At 47.2% G+C, this 25,587-nt stretch overlaps 1 protein-coding gene across 1 annotated transcript; it reads right to left on the reverse strand.

The window, feature by feature from the left end:
* Positions 1 to 3,059: 3,059 nt before the first annotated feature.
* slitrk6 (SLIT and NTRK-like family, member 6) lies at positions 3,060 to 25,350 on the reverse strand. The gene is made up of 2 exons (XM_030355195.1): positions 24,799 to 25,350; positions 3,060 to 7,573 (listed from the first exon to the last, which is right to left on the reverse strand). Exon 2 carries the CDS (start codon positions 7,556 to 7,558, stop codon positions 4,898 to 4,900), a length of 2,661 nt encoding a protein of 886 aa, XP_030211055.1. The 5' UTR covers positions 7,559 to 7,573; positions 24,799 to 25,350; the 3' UTR covers positions 3,060 to 4,897.
* Positions 25,351 to 25,587: the final 237 nt, after the last annotated feature.

A 25,587-nucleotide genomic window follows, 5' to 3' on the forward strand; every position in this document is an offset into this window, starting at 1 on the left:
GTCCGTGGTAGGAATCACTTCAGCAGCAATACACTTCCTTTGCTTCTTGAGTGTTGAGCCCGTTGCACTACAGCATTCAAGGGTTTCCTCATAGCGTCCATATTTAAATACACGCGTGTAGAGTGTTTAAAAAAAAAGAACAACAGATGAAGCACACTTGTGGAGGTCCTACGATTATCGTCACATATGTGATGTAAATGTGACATATAGTCGTATGGAAGGGAGTTTTCAGTATTTAAGCATATTATTTTATACAAAGCAATTGTGGCAGTGAATTCACATACAATCAGAGTTGTACAAAGGACTAGAAAGCTGTAATCGAGTCAAAGTACAAATATCTTTGTTGAAAGTTACTGGTAAAAGTTAAATCTGCAATATGTAATATTGAGCCATTCCCACTTAGTAGATGGGAGACCTTTATAATAATGACTGTCCAGTCAAACTTGCTGTGCAACTGTGTGACGTGAACTAGCAAAGCTGGGAAGGCTGGGTGGCATATGCCCATACCAGTAGTTTTTGGAGCGTCGATCGCACGATTCTTGAGAAAGAGAGAGCTGCGTGCTGGGCAGCATCTTTATCTATCGGAATATATCATGTTATTGAATGTGATATGATTGATAACATTATTGAAATCCTTATCGATCAACATTGACTAGGGATATATCCAGCTGGTTTTACGACACGCATTGCAGCTTTCAAGTCATTCCTCCGAATATCACTTGAGGTAATATCGTAGCTAAAATAAAATCGATTTTTCTGGGGGTCAAAGGTTCCTTTTAAAGGGTCAAAATAAAGAAAGAAAATAACATTCAAAGGTAAACAATCACGGTAGCTATGGTAACGTGTTCGACCTTGGTAAGTCCTGCACGACTGCTAGTGGATGAGGAGGCTTTAACTGTACTGACGTCCAAAGGTTAAACACAGGACATCTTTTGAAATTGAGTCATAACTCAAAGTGCTTCCTGATATCGCCTTTACGCTGTGAAAGTTTCCGACTTCAATTTTGCTTTGTGTTATACGAGTGCAATATCACATATCTATTTAGCTGGCCAGTTAAAACACTATAAAGTCTACTGTGAAAGCCCTTTAACTCAGTTTTACCCTTTGCATAGTTAGTTTCAGAGCTACAGCTTAGAGACATGCCATTGTGATTTCCCAGCAAATATTATGCAGGCCATATGGGGGGTCGATGTGCCTCGATTTGTCAGTAAGATTGGTGGATATTCCCAAACTAACACAACAGGAAAAACCGTACAGAGGTCGGTAAGGACAATCCATTAGCAGGACAAAACAATTACTTTGAGATTTTATCTTTGCAGCGAGCAACACTTAGTTCACTGCAATTGATTGGATTTAACATTAATTGATAATTTCTGTGTGTAGCAAAGTAAAGTGAAAGTGAGAAATGAATTAGTAAATATATATATATATATATATAAGTACTAAACTAGGCCTACAAACAGCTACTGAAGACCCCTGCAACCCTTCTGGCCGATACTGAACAATTCTGGCAATTATGCTATTATTAGGCTAATGCTAATTACCATAATGATTACAACTGTTACAGTTTGGTTGCGTAAGAATCCTTGGTCAAGAGGTGCGGAGAAGGAAGGAACTTCAGGTCACATTCATATTTTATGGGACTTCAGGTCACATTCATTGAAACTGTCCAATAGGAGAATAGGAGGCCGTGGAGTCAGGTTTGTGGTTAGGATGATCTTATTGGTCCTGCAAGAGTTTTTGTGTAATTAAGGACGGAAGGACACGTGTTGCTTGTGTCTGTGTGTGTGTGTGTGGGGGGGGGGGTATTCATTATTTACACTGACATGGAGTGGTGGAGAGAAACAACTAAATTGTGTATACGGAAGTGCGTGCAGGCGAGCAGATACTCTCACAAAAACAAGCACACACACTCACACACACTCGCAAACACACACACACACACACACACAGCGAAGTACACATACACACAAATACTAAAGGGCACAGACAAACACTCAAAAATGCACAGATACACACACACAGACACACAGAGAGAAAAACAAACACAAGCACACACATAGAGACACGTCGATGCACATACACACAAAAACATCCTACCAAATATACACACAAACACGGAAACACACTCGCACACACAAGACTGACAAGCACACAGTGAACCAATAACACAAGGGAACTTTTGGTAGCTTTGGAGACCCCAAGGCATCCCCCCCCCCACCCCCCTCAACCCTAAAACACCTAACGAGTTCACACACACACACACACACACGTGTTCTGAAACATTTCTATCCGCACAAAGACCACACAATTGGAGCATCTGTTACGGCGTGACAGCCGGGATGATTACGTTTGGCCCACGTTCTCCGGGATTGAGTTTGCCCCTTATTGGACAACCATCATCCGTGTCAGAGAGAGAGAGAGAGAGAGAGAGAGAGAGAGAGAGAGAGAGAGAGAGAGAGAGAGAGAGAGAGAGAGAGAGAGAGAGAGAGAGAGAGAGAGAGAGAGAGAGAGAGAGAGAGAGAGAGAGAGAGAGAGAGAGAGAGAGAGAGAGAGAGAGAGAGAGAGAGAGAGAGAGAGCCTAGGGGTGAGGCAATCTGAGCGGGCGAGAGCTAATGTTTCCACGCTGACATTGCAGGGAACGCTTTGCCGTGACTGATAGGTTTCACTCTGACAGGTGAACGTGTAAAAGCCGCTTCGGTTTTCCGGATCGTTTGAGTTGAGGCGACACCGGGCTGGTGTTTGGTGTGTTCTGAGGGCTGCACGGAGGAAATCAACCAGTATGAATGGGTGATGAGTAGGGTGTTGCACATTATTAGTGAGAACACACACACACACACATACATTTACAGATACAGAGATACACACACAATCCTAGTCCACACATTCCTAACTTATATTCTACATCTACACACACACACACACACACACACACACACACACACACACACACACACACACACACACACACACTCACATCACGCAATCTACATGACAGTATTCACACTGTAATTGTTTAGCGTTCCGGGCACAGGCTCAAAATCAAATAACCAAACTGGTTTTACAGTTGGGGGTCCCACCCCAATGTCCATAAGTAGTATTCAATTTATTTGTTTTTTTCTATCAATTTACAACTTCTCGTTTGAAAGGTCTGTACAGCACTAAAGGCACACAAACAATAAAACAAACCATAATAATAAGAATCATCAAATCATATATAATGTAGCATAACTATTTACACAATATTCAGAATAAATAAATGCACCCAGAAGGCCAGAACAAAGCTATAAGGGTGTGTGTGGGAGAGGCCTTTTAAATGGAGACACTTGCAGTACAACTCGCTCGTCCGAATGTTGTGCTAAGGAACCAGCAGCGTTGTGTCGGCAGGTCGGGTTATGTGGAACTCCGTCATGGGGTATTTCCTCGGAATATCCGTGTTTTTCCGATGTGGAAGTCTGTTGCGGCATTTTAACAGAAAAAAAAAAAAAAGTCTGCTCGTCTGCAAGTGGTCCATGTGTGCAAGCGTCTCCCTGTAGGACACCCCACCCCCCCTCATACACACACACACGCACGCGAGCACGCACACACACACACACACACCCGTCCATCCAACCAGCCCGATTCAGGCAGGCAGAAAATCTGCCCGATGAGAGAGTGATTGATGTAGATTGCTGTCGGACGTTTGATTCCAAACGGCTTCAATAGGAAAAAAATAGAAGAGAGAGACGGAGGTGTCAACTGAAATGTGCGAGGCAAGCGTGTCAAGAAGCACATGCACGGCGGCGCTCACACGCATGCATACGCGCACACGCTAGCATCCACACACACACACACACACTCTCGCGCACGCGCGTGCTTTCGTATACAAACACATTCGTATGAACACGTATTCAAATGCACGCCATGCACGCATACAGGCGCGGATGCATGTGCCCACACACACAGTCTTGCACGCGCACGTGCCCACACACATACACACGCACACAGTCACACACATGTCTAAAATATCACAGCAAACACGTGGTTGTGGTTATGCGGCAGCAGGACGTTGTGTTTGATTGTCATGCATTACCGTATGGCATCTGATAAGTGCAATGCATATTTGACAAGATTACAGTAAATTTGTAATACATTTTTAAGTGCTCATTTACAAAATAAACTAAATGGAAGGAAAACAAAAAGTGAAAACCAATAGTTTTGGTGAATACCACCAGGTATGAAATAAAACAAATGAAATACCCAAAGATTTTAAATGGATAAGAATTGTCTGTTGCTGACAAAATAGTATTCACAGAGGAATATCACTGTTGTCCTGTATTGTCCATGTTATATCTTGCGATACACACATTACCTTAAACCCATATGTTTGCGTTGATAACAAAATTATCATATGGTATGAAAAGAAAACGATTGCTGTGTAGTTTTCAGCCAATCGCCTGTTTTAATTAATTTGCCAATTTTGAGAGTATTAACCTGGGCAAAAAAAGCAGCAGCACTTTCAGAAACATATTTCCATTTTTTGCTGCAGTATGACAGTTTATCAGTCGCTAAAGGCAATTGAGCGGAGAAAAACGTTGTCCAAATGCTATACCTGTCACGGGCTACATATCACCGCAGTCAGCGGAAGATAAATTAAAACAATTAACATAATAACCCCCAAATAATTTGGTAGCGTGACGATGAATCAAATACATTCTGTGCTACGATTAAAACTGCTACAAGATGTGGATAGGGTGATAGATATGTTCTACTATTCTAAAAAGTACTAGAGGACAAAATAGACAAGGCACTTGTTATGTTATAGAATATACACATCTATAGATCTATAGATATATATACGTCTTTTTTGTGTTGCTGTTCAATTCGTCTCATCGTCTATTGTCCCGTCCCCCTAAAGTCAGTTGAACGTGGTTTGATGCTCCAGAACTTCCAAGTAATCCGGCTCCGTGTGCAAGTTCGCCTTGAGCTCAAAGTACTCGTTCTGGGTCTGCTCCAGCATGACCTTGCGCGGACGCGAGTACATCAGGGCTTCCATGAGCTTCAGCTCCTCCTGGTGCGCGGCGGCCCCCTGCTGCCCCATCTCCACGCCGCCTTGCTGCAGCTGGGCCATGTTCTTCCGCAGGTACTCGGTGATGCCCAGCTGCTGCAGCTCCTTCTCCCTCTCCAGGAGGTTCCGGTACAGGGAGTTTGGGTTCCCCAGGGTCATGAACTCTGCCGGGCACTCCCCAGGCGTCGGCGGCCAGAATTTGGGCCCCCCGACGTGCATCGGGTGCTGCAGCAGGGGGTTGGGGTTCCCGGTGAGCGGGGAGGTGTTCTCCCGCTCCATGATGCCCCGACACACGTGTCGGGGCTGCTGCTTGCCGCCGAGGTCGTCCAGGCCGTAGTCCCCGCCGCCGTCCACCTCGTGCTCCTTGTGCTGGGCGCAGTAGGTGGGGTTGCGGCAGATCTGCACAACGGGGCTGTGCGCTCGCTCCTCGTACAGCGAGGACGAGCCGGTGCGCTGCGTGAGCGTGTGGTGCGTGGTCTTCTGGCCGTACATGCTGTAGTGCAGGTGGATGGGGCTGCTGCCGCTGTTGTTGTTCTCCCCGCCGCGGGAAGGCTCGTCGGACCCCGACGCCGCCGCCTTCTTCCTGGCCCGCCGCCGCCTCCGCCGGTGCACCACGAACACCACCAGCCCCGCCGCGCAGAAGATGATGGTGAGGAAGACGACCAACAGGCTGAGGATGAGCACCGACAGTGGGACGGTGTCCGTCAGCGACTCCAGCAGGCCGCGGGCGCCCTCGCCGCCGTTGTGCCCCGCGGCGGGCCAGAGCGACGCCGTGGCGCTCTCCTGGCCCCCGGGCGGCGAGGCGTTGAAGGCCTCCAGCCCGGGGCAGAGCAGCTCGTGGCGGAGCTCGCGGAGCTCGGCGTGTGACATTTTCTTGGGCGTGTGACACAAGATGGAGCCCACCACCGTGTCCTTGCGTAGCTTCTCCACCCACTGTTTGAGGCTGAGCAGGTCGCAGCTGCAGTCCCAGGGGTTGTCCTCTAAGTAGATCTGCTCCAGTGACTCGAGCTGATCCAGCACGTTGCTCACCGGCAGATGCATAAGTAGATTCTTCCTCAGGTTTAACTTGGTCAGCGGCACGTTACGGAAGATCTGCGGTGGCAGCGCGCTGAGAAGGTTGTTGTTCAGCGACAGCAGACGCAGATTCGGCAGGGGATTGAACGTCCCCGGAGCAATCTCCTTGATCAGGTTGTACTCCAGATACAGGAACTCCAGGTTGTGGAGGCCCACGAACATGGTGGAAAACAGTTTCTCGATGCGGTTGCCGTTAAGGTAGAGTTTCTTCAGCCCACTCAGGCTGAGAAAGGTCTCGTTGTCGATGGAATCAATCCTGTTGTTGGCCAGGTTGAGCAGCTCCAGGCTATCGTACGTGACAAAGTCATACTTCAGCAGCTTCTGAATCATGTTTCCCGTCATTACAAGCTTGGTGGGGCTCTGCTGCAAAATGCCGATATCCGACACCCTTTGAATCCCCCTGTCCTGACAGTGCATCAGGAACCCCGCCACGGGGTGATTGTGGCAGGAACACTGCTCCACACACGGGCTCTCGGGAAGGTGAGACGACGTGGGATCCCGGCCGTCAATCACCTTGGGAATCTGATCCGCCTTGGACGAGGGGGTGACCACGATATCCAACGACTTGGACGGCTCCTCAAGGTTGATGTCCGCGTGGGACGGGCAGAGCACGTCGCGCTTCACCTTGGCCAGGGTGATGCCACGGAGGTAGTCGGGGCTGCCGCAGAGTACCTCCCCTATGACCGACTGCGCCCGCATGTTCTCCATCCAGATCTTCAGCGGCAGCACGTCGCAGTCGCACACCCAGTCGTTGTCCTCCAGCATCAGCTCCATGATGCGGCCGATGTGCTCCAGGAAGCCCACGTAGGGCAGCGTCTGGAGCTTGTTGCCCCGCAGGTCCAGGTGGGTGAGGGGCACGAAGCGGAAGATGTTGGTGGGCAGGAACTCCACCGAGTTGTCGTTGAGGATGAGCACCTTCAGGCGGATCAGCTTGTTGAAGGCGCCCGGTTCCACCACCCGGATGAAGTTGGTGTCGGCCTGCAGGTACTCCAGGTTCACCAGTCCCTGGAAGGTGTCCTCCTTCAGAGTCACCAGGAAGTTGCTGTTGACGTGGAGCTTCTTGAGGGCGCCGAGCGCGCCGAACACGCCCGGCTCCAGCTCCTGGATGCTGTTGGCGCCCAGGTGCAGCGACAGGGCGCTCTTCAGCCCCGTCATCTCCTCGGCGTGGAGCTCCACCAGGTCGTTCTTGTAGAGGTTGAGGTGGAACGGCACGTCGGGCGGGACCTTGATCTGGGAGATCTTGCTGATGTTCCTCTGCTCGCAGTTGAGGTAGAGCACGCCGTCCTTCTCCTCACAGGAGCAGAGCGCGTCGCACGACGATGGGGAGGAGACGGCGGAGGACATGGCCGCCGCCGCCATCGCTTCCGAGAGCTGTGTGTCCTGGGCTCGGACCGCCGCGGAGAGGAAGAGGCTGATGAAGATGATGAAGGGCAGCATTTCTGGTAGATGTCCCTGTGGGTGGGAGAGTAGAGAGTGAGGGTGTGAGAGGGGGGAAGGGATAAAGAGAAAGAAAGTTTATCAGTATTTTATAATACAATTTCCAAAAGCAAATTTTCTTTGTCTATTATCTATCTTCAACCAAGGAAAATCGTCCCACATATAAAACATACTCGTTTTAAATGTTTTATACTCGTTTTAGATACTCGTTTAAACAGGCTCTAAACATAATATCCAAGTGTCTCCATGCAACCAAGTCTGAGGGTAAAAGTATAAGTTACCCCAGTCACATTTAACCTGAACGCTTTTTTTTTTATGTTGTCTTTCATCAAGGTGATATGGAAAACATTACAAATGACGTCTCATCCCCTAGTAATTTCACGCTGAACATAATTGTGTGTTGTAACACACATCTGCCCATGTTTTCGTCACTGTACCACACCTCTAATTGTAACACGACATGCATGGGTAAACGATACGCATGAGTAAATGAAAAATTTTCGGTCAATGAGCCCGTTGTATTCGACGCAGTGTGGAAGTGTCTTTAAATATCTACGCATGAAAAATGTATGGCTTCGACAAGCAGAAAAGGGTCAATCTTATTCTACCTCGCTAACCATGAAAAAAACTGCGTGAATTACAGTCTTTCTGTGGTTCTTTCGGTGGCGCGAGCGGATTTCACTCAAGGAGTGGTAGTCAAGACCCGAGCCCCCAAACTGATAGCATTTTTTTTTCCCCTTCAAAACAAAGAACACACTCAGAGTATGGTCGCCCCCTTCTTGTTCCTCCGAGGGGTATCATGACTCTCAGAATGAGCAATGAAAGGAAGAACAGCGTTTCCGACATCGAATCACAATAGAGGCGGTCGGGTTCATTTCAGAGAAAAATAACCCTTCCTCCGGTCCACTCTCTGTCTCTCTGTCCCTTTAGATGTACCTCAATTTCTCTCTCTCTCTCTCTCTCTCTCTCTCTCTCTCTCTCTCTCTCTCTCTCTCTCTCTCTCTCTCTCTCTCTCTCTCTCTCTCTCTCCTTTCATGGACGAACAAAGACGTTTGAGTCAGCGTGACTCATGCCAACGTAGTTTCAGAAAAAGTCTTTGAGATAATGACGGCCGAAAAATGGGTCGAGATTGGATCCCCCCCCCCCTTGTTGCTTTTAATTACTGCGCTTTGCACTTTATTCACGTGTTTTTATTCACCACTCTCGTTTGACTGTGTGGGGCTGGGTGACAGGACCTCAATTAAAGGCTATCTTCATTAACTAATGCGAACACCATCTGGAGTCAGATATGTTGCAGTCCATCATTGGTTCCCCATTAGATTTGACCATTCCGTCTTTCTTTCGGCTAAGTATGCTTTCGGCATGGAGCCAATGATCCCCCGTCCCTCCTCCCCCCTGTCCCACCTCCCCCCCGTCCCAGCCCCATCCCCAAATGGCCACTCTGACTTTGGCATAATAATGTTAAAATCTAAAGTCAAGGTGAACATTTCTTTTTTTTTCCTTTCAGAAACAGGACAAAAAGGCCTCCTGGCAGCGGTGCTATTCTGAATGTAAAACAGAAGTAAGGACATATGACGGGGACATCACTTTTGATTATCACTAGACACAGCAGTGACAACGTTTTCTCTCTCAAAACTCTACCTCCTATTATTTCGTTTTTCGTACTATTCATCATATGGAGGCTTTTCTTCCCAAAGTGGCTTCTTCAGATAAGGTCATGGAGGAGTAGGTACCAGGTGAGGGCGAATTGCCAAAGGACGCAGACAGCTTTGGCTGCAGGGTATTGAACCGGGTACCCTTCGCCTTGGGAGTCGACACAACCCAGCCATTGAATTATGCTGGTGTGCATGATAATATCCTTAGACTCTGCGACTTAGACAGTGAATACAGGTCATTTAGGAGCAGGTAGGGCAGTTCCGTGCAAGCCGAGAGGAAAGGCTGGAGAACAAAACGTGGTACTTTTAGCCACCGGGTAGCATAGCCGCCGCACGACAAGACCTCCTACATATTCCTCCCACTGAGACTCCTAATCCTACTCTCTCTCTCTCTTTCTCTCTCTCTCTCTCTCCCTCTCTCTCTCTCTCTCTCTCTCTCTCTCTCTCTCTCTCTCTCTCTCTCTCTCTCTCTCTCTCTCTCTCTCTCTCTTTCTCTCTCTCTCTCTTTCTCTCTCTTTATTTATCTCTCCATCCTTCTTCGTTTCTCTCTCCCTCTTTCTCTTCCTCCTTGTTCTGTCTGTCTTCTGCCCTCTCTCTCTCTCTCTCTCTCTCTCTCTCTCTCTCTCTCTCTCCCCCTCTCTCTCTCTCTCTCTCTCTCTCTCTCTCTCTCTCTCTCTCTCTCTCTCTCTGTCTCTGTGTGTCTCTCTCTCTCTCTCTCTCTCTCTCTCTCTCTCTCTCTCTCTCTCTCTCTCTCTCTCTCTCTCTCTCTCTCTCTGCTCATCTTTATCCGTCTTCCCTCTTTGTCTGAAAGAGGACCTCCTACATGTTCCTCCCGATGAGTCCGGCGCACAGCGGAAAACGCCGACTTGATCGGCGGATCATTTGTATAATTGAGCGCCGGCCGCCGCTCCGGGGGGAACTGGCGCCTCGCCCGGCCGAGGTGAGAGGGGGTCGCGTCCGCGTTGACAGACGCAGACCCTTACAAGTCTCCCGCCCGTGGACCCCCCCCCCGGACAAACCAATCCCGGGAGGGGCACGACCCGGCTGCTGCCTGATGGACGTCAGCAGAACCGAGCGAGCGTATTGGAAGCCGAGTGAACCGTAACGCCGAACAAACGGTCGACGGGCCGCTATAGAAACAAACGCTGCACGGCCACATTGTTTAAACAACAGCGGCCCATCGCTAGATTCGGGGCGGAGCGTTACCGCAGTGCCACGGGAGATTGCGTCCTTCCCTGTCCGGGGGGGCGCTTGAGTGTTACACACTTTATTCAGGGAGGGGGGGGGGGGGGGAACCATCTTCTTATTGCGTCTAACCGATGCTGCGGCGGTACGTGTATAGGACCACTGAGGCTCCCCTCGGTGGCTAATAATAGGACGGCGGCCGCATGCATCGCAGCGGATCGCGGTGTAAGTCACAAGTTCAAGTTTACCCGAGCAAGTGCCCCCCAAGGGGTAAGTCATGCATACCGCGCGCATGTTCCAACGAGGACACTCGCGGCTTTCTTTTCCCTTCCCCGTCCGCAACATAGACTCACACTTCTGTGTGGAAGCGGCCCCCGACAACTGTGAGCACCGTTCTGCTATTCTGACGCGTGTGTGTGTGTGTGTGTGTGTGTGTGTGTGTGTGTGTGTGTGTGTGTGTGTGTGTGTGTGTGTGTGTGTGTGTGTGTGTGTGTGTGTGTGTGTGCGCGTGTCTGTGTGTGTTGGAGACATTGTCTAAAATGGAATGGGTCGTTGTGTGTGTGCATGATTTTCCTGTGTAATAATGCATGTGTGTGGCGTTAAAGGGACAAACAGAGAGACTCGTGACCCGAATGCGAGCCTGTGCATTGTTAAATGCCGCTTCACTTGCAGGGTTGTGGCGGATTTAGGATCTTGGCTAACCATCTGGGTTTCTTCATCCTCATCTTGTGAGAGGAGAACGATTGCGTGCGTTACGTGACGTGATTGGCCTATTTTCTTAAAACTGATGCTTTAAACTACACCCAACATTGTTAGCTTTCAATTTGAGAGATTTGTTGATCATACTTTACCATAAGGTAACAATAACATTAATAACATTAACCTTGTTCATTTACGTTAGTAATGCAGAAATAATCATTAACTAACAATGAACTAGCTAGTTAATTATTTGATAACTTAGAGTAGAGTAATCATTTACAAATGGTGTTCATGATAAAAGGCATTATTTAATGAACTAAACTCAACCGGACGATAAGTAGATCATAAGTTGACTGCTAATGAACAGTTTATTAACTTTTAGGCAATAGTTTGTTAATGCATATCACTGGAATAAGGAATGTTTTTTCATAATTATAACTTTTTTGTATAGTGTTTATTGATCCATTTACGGTCGTTATCTCTTGGCGGTCTGCGGAATGTTTTAATCAACCAATCAAGCTAACACTAATCACCTTCCGGACGCCTATCACCGTATCGCCGCCGAGAACGTAGTTCACGAGATTGTTTAAAATTTATCACCTAAACGATAAACTCATGTTCAAAGATAATATTCTCCACCTCCAAAGGAAAAGCCTCTCTGCTCCTGCCAACTTATGTTTTGCTAAATTGGTTTTCTCTGTGGGTGCTGACAGTGTTTGGCCCTTAGTAAAGAAATCGCAGTGAAAGGCTTTTCACAGAACCCCTTACATGTCAGATCGACAGCATCGGAGGGATTCAAACGCGGAACCACGCCACATTATCTCCAGTTAATAGGAAACTATCTTTCGGTGGCTCTGTCTCTTTTTTTTTTCATTTGTTTTGTCCTCATCAGTGTCAAAATGTGTAACCCAGATAAGGGGGGCAGACAGAAATAGCCGATTGCGGACACGCGATCGGGCTAACTGTTTCGCTCGGTAACACATGATATACAACGGTGGAATCAAACTTGTTAAGAACCCAGTCCCTGTGACAGCGGAGAGACAGAGCGATCCCCCGCCCACCGTCCCCCCACCCCATTCCCTGATGGCAGTCATGGCGAATCAAACTCGCTGTCTTTGGGCGGTGATTGTTGAGGGATACGTCATTACAGGATCTATGGACTCTACACTCCGTTACCCTCTCAGCTCCCACAGGCAATTACTGCAGCATTTGTGCTGTCCTATAGGCAGAGAACACTAAGAGCCTCTGTGTTTGTGTGTGTGTGTGTGTGTGTGTGTGTGTGTGTGTGTGTGTGTGTGTGTGTGTGTGTGTGTGTGTGTGTGTGTGTGTGTGTGTGTGTGTGTGTGTGTGTGTGTGTGTGTGTGTGTGCGTGCGTGCGTGTGTGTGCGTAGGTGTTGGTGCAAATGATGTGCACGTGTGTGTGTGTGTTTCAGAGTTTATATTCGCATGGCTCCCACACGCACTCTCTCTCTCTCTCACACACACACACACACACACACACACACACACACACACACACACACACACACACACACACACACACACACACACAAACACACACACACATCCTCTCACCACTGACATGCCCCAGAGGTGTGAGCATCAGAAACAATTGCTTTTTTTCTCCTCTTTATGGTTTTTTTGGTATATCATCTCCTCCATCCCACATAACCAATCGTTTCTCTCGCATCAGCGAGGGGCTGTGTCATGGGGGGGGGGGGGGGGGGAGGGGTCTGCTCACTAATGAAGCCCCCTCTTCCTTTGAGTCCTCCAGAGAGAGGAGAACCATGAATCGCTCAGGATTCAACGATAGAGCCCGGGCCGAACTCGTCGGGATGAATTAGGAAATGATGCCAACTGTGTACTGAGTGGAGCCGTTAGAAACTAGGACAATGGGGAGAGGGAGAGAGGGAGAGAGGGAGAGAGGGAGGGAGGGAGAGAGAGAGAGAGAGAGAGAGAGAGAGAGAGAGAGAGAGGGAGAGAGAGGGAGAGAGGGAGAGAGAGAGAGAGAGAGAGAGAGAGAGAGAGAGCGCAAGGGATGAAGAGGAAGAGAGAGCAAGGGATGAAGAGGAAGAGAGAGAGAGAGAGAGAGAGAGAGAGACCAAGGGATGAAGAGGAAGAGAGACCGAGGGAGAGAGACTGAGGGAGAGAGAGAAGAAGAGAGAGAGAGGGAGAGAGACATGAAGAAAGAGTAGGGAAAAGATGAAGAGGGAGAGTCACAGATGAAAAAGGAGGGAGGGAGAGAGAGAGAGAGAGAGAGAGAGAGAGAGAGAGAGAGAGAGAGAGAGAGAGAGAAAAGGGGGAGAAAGAAAGTTTTCCCCCTCCACTTTGCTCCCGATAATGACTGCTGGATCCATCGAGGTCACGAGCGAGCAGGATGCGGAGACTGCGGCTGGCGTATGATTTTCTGAGCAGTGGCGGGGGGGGGTACTTACATAAGCGTTCTTTAAAGACGTTCCTATATTTTACTGTTCCTGCAGCGATCCTCTCGCCTGCCCTGGTTTGGGCGTTGGGGATTCTGCAGTACTGGGATGGGATGGGGGTGGGAGGGTCGGAAGCCTCGCGGGGGTAGGGTAGAGGGAAGAAGGGGACAGGCGTGCACGTCCTGCGGGCTGGGGGGTGGACTCTAATCCCACCCCCCCGAAACACTCACAAATAACTTAATGCTGCACTTTGTGCATTTGGTTTAACTAAATGTTTAACTATTCACAATGTGTATTATCGTATCAACATTGTCTTGTTATTTTTACTTACTTTTATTTTATTGTATTTTATTGTGTATATATATATATATATATATATATATATGTGTGTATATATATATATGTATATGTATAAATAAAATAGTACTGAGCGTTGTGTAGCATCTTATCCTAGCTATCTTTGTCATTCTGGGAATGGGTTAACCTAGTGATTGTTACTGCTTGGCACTTGATTCTATGAACATCGCTACTGTACCGACAGCGACATATTGTTGTGTCTCTTCTTCTGACAAATATACTTATTGCAAGTGGCTTTGGATAAAAGCATTGGTTAATGCCCTAAATGTAAATGTAAATATATATATGTTGTTTTATTGCATTTATTTCCTTAATTTACTGCTAATTATACCGTCACTAATACCACCATTACCATCTCATGTCTATCACTCTGGAGGAGAGCATCCAAAACTAGCGTTCCATTGCCAGCAGTGTCTGCTTCAGCATGTTTGTGGTGCGTTTGAATCGATAAAGATCTTGAAGTTGAAGTGTTTCATTTGACCACTCCAAAGTCGATATTTTGTTAACTCGTAATTCCTACTGCGATTCTTGTCGATGACATAGAAACAGAAGTGGCATAGAAATAGCGTAAGAAGCTATTGTAAAAACCCCTATACTTTAATAATCTGCTCCTATTTATTCCAGATCTATGTGTTATTGGGAGTGTGTGCGGGACATGGCCAGACAATTTACATTAATTAATATTTGATTAGTTAGCAGTGCAGTACACCAATCATTAAGCTCGCTATAGGACCCCCTCGTTAACTGACACTTAAACCCCCAGCTCATTAATCGCGGTTGCGTTGTCAGGAGCACGTTTTAATGGATCCCTCCGTGCCTGGCGATGAATACTAGCCTACTAACAAAGACCGCACTGTTGTTCCACTAAACAGGGGTGTGATACAGGGTTGACTTATAACCGGAAGGTTCCTAGTTCGATCCCCGGCTCCCCCGAAGCCTGAAGAGTGTTGAGGTGTCCCTGAGCGAGACGCCTCACTCTGACTGCTCCTGACGAGCTGACGAGGTGTCACCTTGCACGCTTGACACCGCCGTCAGTGTGTGAATGTGTGCATGAACGGTTTGCAAGTTGCTTTGGATAATGGCGTCTGTTAAAAGCCATAAATGTCCTGCTATCCGACTGGATTGATTCCCCAAGCACCGCTCACTGTGTGTGCTTCTGTAGGCCTCGGGGAACCCGACCTGCTCTTTAACGACCTGCATGTAAAGTTCATAAATAGTTGTGCAGTGTAGTGTTTGGTGGCTAGGTGGTTTGAATCCTAAGCAAATCCTCGTTGGATCAGGGGTCGGATTTCAACTGAAATGAACCCAGAGGAAGCAGACCTCCGATCAGCCCTTAACGAAAAATCGATTGAACCAACCCCATCATGAATGCTAAATTAACTGCATTTTATTCAGTGCTTTTCCAACTAGTGGCCCCTCAAAGCACTTCACAATACCGCCTAACATTCACAGTTAGGGATAGGTGTCCTGCTCAGGGACTCTTCAACACAGACGGAGCAGGGGATCGAACTAGCAACCTTCCGGTTACCAGCCAACTCGCCTTACCTCCTGAGAGGGAGAGACTGAGGGAGAGAGAGGGAGGTCGAGAAGGGTGAGAGCGATGGAACGCGGAGAGGAGCAGCCATTGTCAGGCGTCCATCTTGGCTCTGACCCAGCCATGGCTGATGAGTCCCCTGGACGCTAACATCAGGCATTCAGCCAGCCAGCCAGCCAGCCAGCCAGCCAGTCATTCAGTCAGTCAGGGAGCCGCTCCAGCAGCCATTAGCTGGTCGTAGCGTAAACACAGTGCCCGGCGCAGCCCTAAGCAAGTCTAAACACACCTTCAAACAGGATCGCACGCACACACACAAACGCACACAGATACTTTCTGCTAATGCACCCACCCGTGGGGTTTAAGCACACGCACACCGGCCTGTTTAAGGCTTGGTCGGTCTGTACTTGTACTCAACAAACACACACACACACACACACACATGGCGTGCGCACACATGTTTGCATGCGCTTAACAAACAAAGACTCAGTTGCTTTGCTAGTGTTCTTGGTGGGCAGGCCTTCTACCTGTCTTTGGTAGGAAAGGCATAGATAATAGGGGCTATTAATAGTAGTATGCTGTGTGTGTGTGTGTGTGTGTGTGTGTGTGTGTGTGTGTGTGTGTGTGTGTGTGTGTGTGTGTGTGTGTGTGGGTGTGTGTGTGTGTGTGTGTGTGTGTGTGTGTGTGTGTGTGTGTGCATGTGTGCGTGTGCGTGTGTGTGTGTGTGTGTGTCTTTGTGGATGAATGTTTGTGTGTGTGTCTTTGTGGATGAATGTTTGTGTGTGTGTGTGTCTTTGTGGATCTGTGTGCGTGTGGTTGTGTGTGTGAGAGTGAGAGAGTGTGTGTGTTGTTTTTGTGTGGGATGTGTGTGCATGCTTGGTATGTGGATGAATGCCTGTGTGTGTGGATGAATGCGTGAGAGAGAGAGAGAGAGAGAGAGAGACGGAAAACAGAGAGAGAGTGAGACGGAAAACAGAGAGAAAGAGTGAGACGGAAAACAGAGAAAGAGTGAGACGGAAAAGAGAGAGACATACAGAGAAGAGAGAGAAAGAGTGAGACGGAAAACAGAGAAAGAGTGAGACGGAAAAGAGAGAGACATACAGAGAAGAGAGAGAAAGAGAGGGGTAAAACAAAGGTGAGGAAAGAGGGAGAGATAAATAAGGAGTAGAGTAAGGGGGGAAGGGAGAGAAAACCAAAAGGAGAGAGAGAGAGTGTGTCTGTTGGTTTATTCCTCCTCTTTCTCCTTTGTCTTCTGAGGTCCCTCCGAGAATAAAAGCCATTTCATGTGGCAAAGGAGGAAAGCAACGCATAATTAAGTGGGTGCAGCCCGAACAACACAACGCATTAGCGTCCCTGAGCAGGCCAGCGATACGTGTGTGGTGTGTGCGTGACCGAGTGTTTGTGTGTGTGTGTGCATTCGCCTCAACACAGGAATAAACCTGATCGCGTGGATGCGTTTGAGCACGGAGTAACACAGAACACAAAATAAACACGAAATAAATGCAAACTACCTAATAACATTAAAACAGTATTTTTCTGTGTTCAATTATATACCTATTCCTTCCATATTCAATTGAATTACATTTATTTAAATCATTCCCTGCATAGCGTCTGCGTCATTTAATTTCCTGTGGGATCAACAAAGTTAACTCTGAATCTATCAATCAAAGCACAAAATAATTGAGTATCGCCGGATAATGAGATTAAAAACTTTACCAGCCGGTATTATCGGTGAACTTTGCCTCATCCACAGAAGACAGGATGTGCTGTACAGGCAATCATTGTGAGGATCTCTCCATCAACCTTTGTCCGTTGGCCCCTTTATAAAAGGCATTAAATGAACGTTTAACCTCTAAAGCGTGATTCTCCTTATAGGGAACGCCCTCAGGGTTCTGAGTGGTAGATGACTGCGGTCTTATGATTCTCTGCATAAATAAAAGTATGTCTTGATCGTCCGTAAGATAGGCAGGCGTGAGGGTTAGGAGATGAAAAAAAACATATTCATGTGAATGATTATCAGGGGTTGCTGACACGACCGGAGGAATCATACGGGAAAAAAAGCATCGGAAAAAAAGTTGGACGTTCTGATGATCGCCCAGGGCCTACGAAGTCACATGCTCTATATCTAAGAGGTTTATGATGTATATATATACAATAACATCCATAGACGTACTGTATATATATATATATATATATATACAGTACGTACATGAATGTTTTTCAAAGGGGCTTCTCTGCTTGTCATGACTTGACAGCTTCTGCTGCTTACTGATACGAAGTGAAGATGACATTGCTTAGAAAACATGGAAACAGATTTATCAATATATATAAAAATACGTACTAGATGGACTGTATGATGTCTGAGAAAACAGAGAGGCCTATGTTGAGAACCGTTCTCAGCTCGGTCCGGGACAGACTTTTTCTTTTCTTTCAACCAGTCCACCCCACCCCCTAGGAATGTGCAGTAGGTGAGATGTATAAACACGGCCAATAAAAGAATGATGGCTGTTTCTTACCGCGGCCATTAGCCGTTCCTCGGCCGTCGCTAATGGCTCTGTAGAGCTAGCAAAAACTACCAGGAGCTGCCGTCCGTACTAACCCCTGTGTCAGAGGCGTTACTCCTTTGTATAATGTTATCCCTCTTTTTTTTAAATTACGCTTACATTTAGGGCGATCCAAAGTGACTTACAATTTGTTTGACATTTGTCTGTAGAAAGAGAAACAACAATATATCGCTGTGGGCACAGTAAGGTTTTTCATAGAACCAAATGCCAAGCACTAACAATAACTATGTTAACCCATTCTCCAAATGCAAAAAAAGATAGCTAGGATAAGATACTACATGATGCTAAGCACTATTTTTAAGTGCAAGGTCGCACAACATACAAGTACTTCATTCAGTACCATGTGTAGTACCCCTGCTTCGCCTCTAGGGGTGGTGGCATCATGAATGATAAATGAACATCACATTGTCTGTCACGAGGCATTGGGAAAACACATGCATTAGGAGGGTTATATCGCCCCAAATCTATCTGCGGTGAGAGCCTCCTCCAGGCCCTCATTCTGATGCTGATCCCTCTACTGATTGGAGGGATTGCCCCTGGATTCAACCATGGCCTTGTTTATTACTTATAACTTGTGGGGATTGCTCTTATGCGGTCGAGTAGGCGTGACCTCGCCGAGAGCCCAAAGGTAAACCAAGCTATTAGTCCTTCAAAGGAAGATATATATATATATATTGGGTTATGATGAGACTTCCGCCATTCGCCCAGCGACCGTTCAGCCAAACAAAGGACAGCCATGGTTACGTTCACATTCAAATCTGGGGGAACAATTCTGAAAAGACTTTGTCCTTTATGTGCCCCACGTATGAATGAAAAATGTGTTTTGGTTTTCACGGTCACTATAAATGGTTTGGTATTTTTTTACTACGACAATACATTGGGAGACATTCACGCTTGAGTTCCTCTTGGCCAGTGAATTGGAGAGCAAACTGTTGAGGTTGTAACACTTCAGTAAAATTTAATCAGTTTTAAACACAGTGAGATTAACTACATGGAGAGATCGGTTTCAATAAAGATGGCAGTGGATGGTGCTTACTATAGTAAAGTATAAGTTGCGAATAATAATACCACGATGACAGTAAGCTAATAAAGCATACAGAATATATACACATAGGAGCAGGTGCAGACAGGAATAATCGCGGATAACTCATCGCTATGAATCCAATTCAGACCAGTAGGGACTCTTAAATCAGAGTGCGGTAGTCTCTGCCTTGCCTACCACTCCATGCAGTTCGATATTGAAGATGAAAAAAAGTGTCTTTGCGTTGACCTGATAGGCAATTAAAACACAAGCAGAATATGGATGCCTTTACTGCTCGCTCTCTCTCTCTCTTTCTGTCTCTCTCTCTCCTTCTTTCTTCTCGTTGGCTTTTACCTCTGGGAACATGAAAAAAACTAAAATAGACGTCTGTTATGAAATTAACATGGTGACCTTTCACCGAGAAAATCTTAGCGACGCCAAGACAAATGTCGAAGGTAAATTAAGCCGTTCAAATTTAAATGGAAGCACTGTCGGATTTTTGCAATTAGGGGGGGTCCTGGAAGACCTCTTAAGCAATTAGGCTAAGTCTTCTTGCTCATTGATTTTCCATTCATTTATTTCTTCTTTTCTCTTCAGCAGGGATTATTTAAGCACCTTGATGTTTTATGTTTCACTGGGCCGGAACGTTGATACATAATAAATTCAGGACGCACCTTCTTAACTCTACAGGTTTTTGTTTTTTGTTCTCTTCTGGCTCGGCTAAAATTAGATAATTCATTGTGCAATGACTTAACGAGTGTGGACACTTTCGCTGACCTTCATTGTTCAACTCGACACCAAGTGCTGAGAGAAGACTAAATAAGGTTGGCTGAAGTTCCACTGCGTTATAAGTAATGGATTAAATACAACAAGGGCTTCACTGAAATATTACAGCCATGATTGGCATTTCGGAGTTGGTTCTACAAATACTTTTGACTTTGAGTAGGTGCATAAAAGATTGTTTAACTCTGAGCAATATGTTTTATGCCTCCTATTAAAAACACATTTGTTTTAATCCTGTCAGAAGGTGCTCATCCAAAACCATTAACTCACTGGGCGTCAGACGGCAAATACTTTTAACAAATACTCTATTAAATACGTTCTAAGTTGAATTGGAGCAGTACAGTGGCTGGTTGACCTAGTAACCCTGTGACAAAATAAACTACAAACAGACAGGTTGGCCTCGTTCTAAAACTAAATCCACATTTACAAAGTCATCGTCCAAAACTCACAGTTAAGTCATTGTTCCACTGATACTTTATTACAAAATGACAACTGGGATCTACTTTTTCAGACGGGCAAAAGCTGGACCGAGTCTGTCTCGATTCACAACATGAAATTTTGTGGAAGATAGAGCTGCGGGAAGTTAGAGTGTGTGCTGGAATGTCTGATGTCATCACGCAATGAATTGCCATCGAGAATAAACAACCGCAGCAAAACCCGTAGGTCATGGTACTTCCCCCATCGCCACCAGGTGTGATTATGGTTAGCCTTTACAAGCCGTTTGAAAATCTGCCTTTTCCTGTGTTTTAGTGGAATCACAATCGGGTGTATCCACCTAGATGTATGACAGATAGATCATTCCACCAGCCCACCCAGTGGATTGAGAAATCTAAAGATCTACCTGCTAATAATTACAGGCTTAAAATTAGATGAAATACTCCAGTTAAAGGGATAGTATAATGCCACCAGGTGTGAGTGTGATTGGCCATTACAAGCAAACATTGCTGATCTATCCATCATACATCTAAGATGGTGAACACTCCCACTTCTGGTGTCACTAAAACACAGGAAAATGACGATTTTCAAACGTTTTTTAACAGCTAATCACACTCACATCTGGTGGCATGACATCAACCCCTTTAAAGACTTTCTACTTCTGTGAAAACGTCACCTTCTTAAGGGTATTTCGGGATAAAAAACACTTTGGCGGGAGAATTTTCCACCGACTGGCCGTTGAACGAACTTTCCCAAACTCCCACTCAACTCCTCCCAGACAGCGGGCAGCACAGACGAAACGGCTTTTGATCAACACAAAAAAGCCCACAAAAACAAGACGCCTTATTGGCTGACTGTGTGCTTACATAAGAACCACCGTCCCGGCTGTTTCAGCGGAAGCTTTCATCCGTACTCTGCTCCGCTCTGTGATCTCTTGGATGGCGTTCATTAAGGGTCGTTTTTTTATATGAGGCGGCGTTTCTGCTCTGTGGCCCCTACAGGGTGCCGTCAGGGGCCCATGATCAAACCAAGGTTCCTGGAAGGAACGGATCTACTGTACGCATCTGAGAGAGAGAGAGCGAGAGAGAGCGAGAGAGAGCGAGAGAGAGAGAGAGAGAGAGAGAGAGAGAGAGAGAGAGAGAGAGAGAGAGAGAGAGAGAGAGAGAGAGAGAGAGAGAGAGAGAGAGAGAGAGAGAGAGAGAGAGAGTGGGGGTCAAGAGACCGAGCGATAGAGGCAGAGAGACGTCCAGCAGCAACAACCCTCTGGGGCCCGGTGCTGGGGTAAAGCACACCGCACCGCACAATGAGAACTGCCAATAGAACCGCTCGCTCTATAGAACCGCCCGCTCTATAGAACCGCCCGCTCTATAGAACCGCACGCTCTATAGAACCGCACGCTCTATAGAACCGCACGCTATATAGAACCGCTCGCTCTATAGAACTGTCCGCTCTATAGAACCGCCCGCTCTATAGAACCGCCCGCTCTATAGAACCGCTCGCTCTATAGAACCGCCCGCTCTATAGAACCGCCCGCTCTATAGAACCGCTCGCTCTATAGAACCGCACGCTCTATAGAACCGCTCGCTCTATAGAACCGCCCGCTCTATAGAACCGCCCGCTCTATAGAACCGCTCGCTCTATAGAACCGTCCGCTCTATAGAACCGCTCGCTCTATAGAACCGCCCGCTCTATAGAACCGCTCGCTCTATAGAACCGCCCGCTCTATAGAACCGCCCGCTCTATAGTGTACATTACCTGAGGTTTAACCCCGGCAGACCCCATCGCCGTGGGGACGTACCCCCCGGGGCTGGGCGGAGGACAACAAGGGCGGAGCATAGTTTGTTTTGTCTTCACCACCTACACACACACATACATCCACCGAGTATCATACGCACACATACATACATAACACACACACACACAAATATATACACTTGGTATCACACACACACACACACATACATACATACATACATACATACATACATACATACATATATACATATATACATACATACATATATACATACATACATACATACATACATACATACATACATACATACATGCATACATGCATACATACATACATATATACATACATACATACATACATACATACATACATACATACATACATACATACATACATACATACATACATACATACAAACAAACAAACACACACACACACACAAACACACAAACACACACGCACACGCACAACAGAGCACACACACACACAAAGACCCCCCCCCCCCACCTTCCCGTCTCTGTTCAGTCATGGGTCACTCCTAAGCATCTGGAGGGCAGCCATTGATACGTCTACCTGGCTACGGGTCATAGCGCTGTGTGTGTTTGAGTGTGTGTGTGTGTGTGTGTTTGTGTGTCTTTGCCGCTATCCGTCCAATCAGCGGGCAGCGTTTGTGGCTCACTGCGCTGGCTCCCCGATGCTGAAGCCTCTACTCAGGAGGTGTGGATCTGTCCACGCACTGCAATGCATATATTACTGTGTGTGTGTTCGTGGTGTGTGTGTATGGTTGACAGGACCTGTATGGGGCGGAGGAGGAGGGACACTAACGAGCGCGCACGCGCAGAGAGAGAGAGAGAGAGAGAGAGAGAGAGAGAGAGAGAGAGAGAGAGAGAGAGAGAGAGAGAGAGAGAGAGAGAGAGAGAGAGAGAGAGAGAGAGAGAGAGAGAGAGAGAGAGAGAGAGAGAGAGAGAGAGAGAACGAGAGAGAACGAGTGATACAGAAAGAGAGAGAGAGAAAGAAAGAGAGCTACAAGACATTCCCATTCCCTCCCTCCATTCTCCTAATCGCTGAGATTGTTAATAACATCATTATAGTCACACCGGCCCCAACAGCACACCTGAGCTCTCTTTGCCTCCCTGACTCCTTAGTCTCCTGTCGGGCCCAACACAACACTACACTCTACTCTCCCGTCTAAGGAATACTCCTCCTCCTTTCTCCCCTTTCTTCTCTCTCTCGGTCAGGCTGTTAACCACCAGTCTTTGGTTAAAAGGGGGTCAGGGTTCATATCCGCGGTAACCTCGGTGAGTGTCGCCCCAACGAGTTTTTATCATTGCTTCCCGGTGGTTGCACCTCACACGCTGAAAATCATGGCCGCAGCCCGGGAGCTGGTTTTGGTCGTTCCTCCCTCTCACAGAGAGAGAGAGGATGACTGAAGGAGGAGAGAGGAGAGAGAGGGGAACATGAGGTTGGCTGAGTTGGGGTTTTACTTGCGGTGATTCAAGCCTCCAACGTGAGACGTTCCCGGTGTGTCCGTCTCTCGATTTGCATCAGGAGAGTATTTGGAGAGAGTGATTTCCCTACGCCCGGATTTCAGGTTAGGCTATACAGACACACATACCACACACTCTCTCAGACTCACTCAATCACTCACACACACACATACCTACACACATGCAAATTCCACGCAGCAGCCAAGCACAAACCAATCGAAAGGTAAGGTAATACAGTGAAAACATTCCAGTTAACGTCATGGAAACAATTCCAGGTAGCCGTCACAGCTCATTACGCGTTACGATCCATATCTATTCCACATAGGCTACATCTGATGTTGGCTAAGTTTATAAAAGCCAGTATTGAGCCAGCAAACAGAATAAACGATCAAATAAATCATGTTTCAAAACATTTTACAACCGCTTGCTTCCGTTTCGACAGGTCAGGGGTAGCTTCTTCGCTGAACGTGGCGACTAATTGCTCGGGATAACGACACGTCAATCAAACCCGTTAATTAACCCATCTTCTCGCGAGAATAACTTCATGACAGCTCCGGATGAGAGCCGCGAACAGATCGTTTTTCTTTACTGAATGGGTTAACCGTCAGTCTCCAGAGTAGAAAAAAACCAAACACCAAACACCCAAAAAATACTTGGATGGGATACAAATACGTTTTTTTTCCCTAGTCACACTCTTTGCGCAAACCCGCGTCAGGCCTCACCGCAGCGGTTTATGGGCAAATAAATGGTGCGCAAAAGTCAGGGCGCACTCACCCACAACGCCACACGGAAGGTAAAAAGAGAAATTGTAGGCTCCAAGTCCTGAGTGTTAGGTATTAGTTAAAGCAACGTCCAATGCGCGGGGTTGGAAAGCACCAGTGGAAGTGTAGGGATGGATATTGAGCCAACAGTGAGGTCTCCCGTATGTTTTAGAGGCTGTGTCCAGGAGTAACCAGCACAGCAGTGGCCTTAGGTGGGTCGATATCCGAAAACGGTAGCCTCGAAAGTTACAATTGACAATCCCAGACACACACACACAACCCCATCAGAACGCTTGCGTTCTGCAGCACACACACACACACACACACACACACACACACACACACACACACACACACACACACACACACACACACACACACACACACACACACACACACACACACACACACACACACACACACACACACACACACACACACACACGCACAGCCCGTCGACCGGACAACGCATCCAAACACAACCTCAGCCTTTCACCGCTCACTCCTTGGAGATGGTTCAGCCCCAACGACCGAAAATACACTAAACTGTGCACAGTGCCTGCGTAAATGCAGAACAACTCACCTAATAAAGTGGTGATGAGAAGCCGTCCGCTGTTCCGAGACCCCCGGTGCTCTAGCTGTCCATGGGGGCACCGCGGGATCCGACGCATTGGAGAAGGTGGATCACCTTGGCGCACTGCTCCCACACATTCCTATTTTTTACCAAATAGTCTCGCTTCGGGGTTCAATTTGCTCCCAAAAGGAAAAAAAAGTCACAGTATTTCCACTAGAGATCTTCTCTTTGAGGTTCGGTTTGGTGTTACTGCGGTCTTTCTCCTCCGCCCCCCACCTCTCCAAGTCAATCCACGGCGTATAGTCCGGTTGCGTTCGAGTCCCAACACCCCCTCGCACACTTTGAGATCGATCCACCGTCCTCCCCAAGTCGCCTACTACTCAGAAACGAGTGTATACGAGAAACGTGTGAAGACAAGGCGATCAAAAAACGCTTTTATACCCCGTCGGTATCCTGAGTTGGCTGCAGTGCCGGAGCAATAAAAGACAGAACCAAGGGGGGGCTCCCGTCTCGGTCGACGCGCGCTTCGCTTCTGCAACCAATCTGGGAAATGTTAGAGTTGTGCGATTTGCATGCCTAGAGGTGGACTGAAAAGGGGGAAGAGCTCAAGAGCTCCTCCTACTCCTGCTCTTCTGAGGGCTGTTTTAAAACAGGGAATAACACAATTAGGAAAAAATGTCACACACGTTTCGAATGGGCTTCTGACAGCTTGCTGTACAGAGCATGTTTTATGCTGCGGTGGACATGGTAGTCTGAAATAAGCAATCGCTTGCATTGTTAAGTAGTTTATGTGATTAT

The sequence above is a fragment of the Gadus morhua genome, chromosome 4 (genome assembly GCF_902167405.1).
Source record: "Gadus morhua chromosome 4, gadMor3.0, whole genome shotgun sequence".
In the NCBI taxonomy this organism is placed as follows: domain Eukaryota; kingdom Metazoa; phylum Chordata; class Actinopteri; order Gadiformes; family Gadidae; genus Gadus; species Gadus morhua.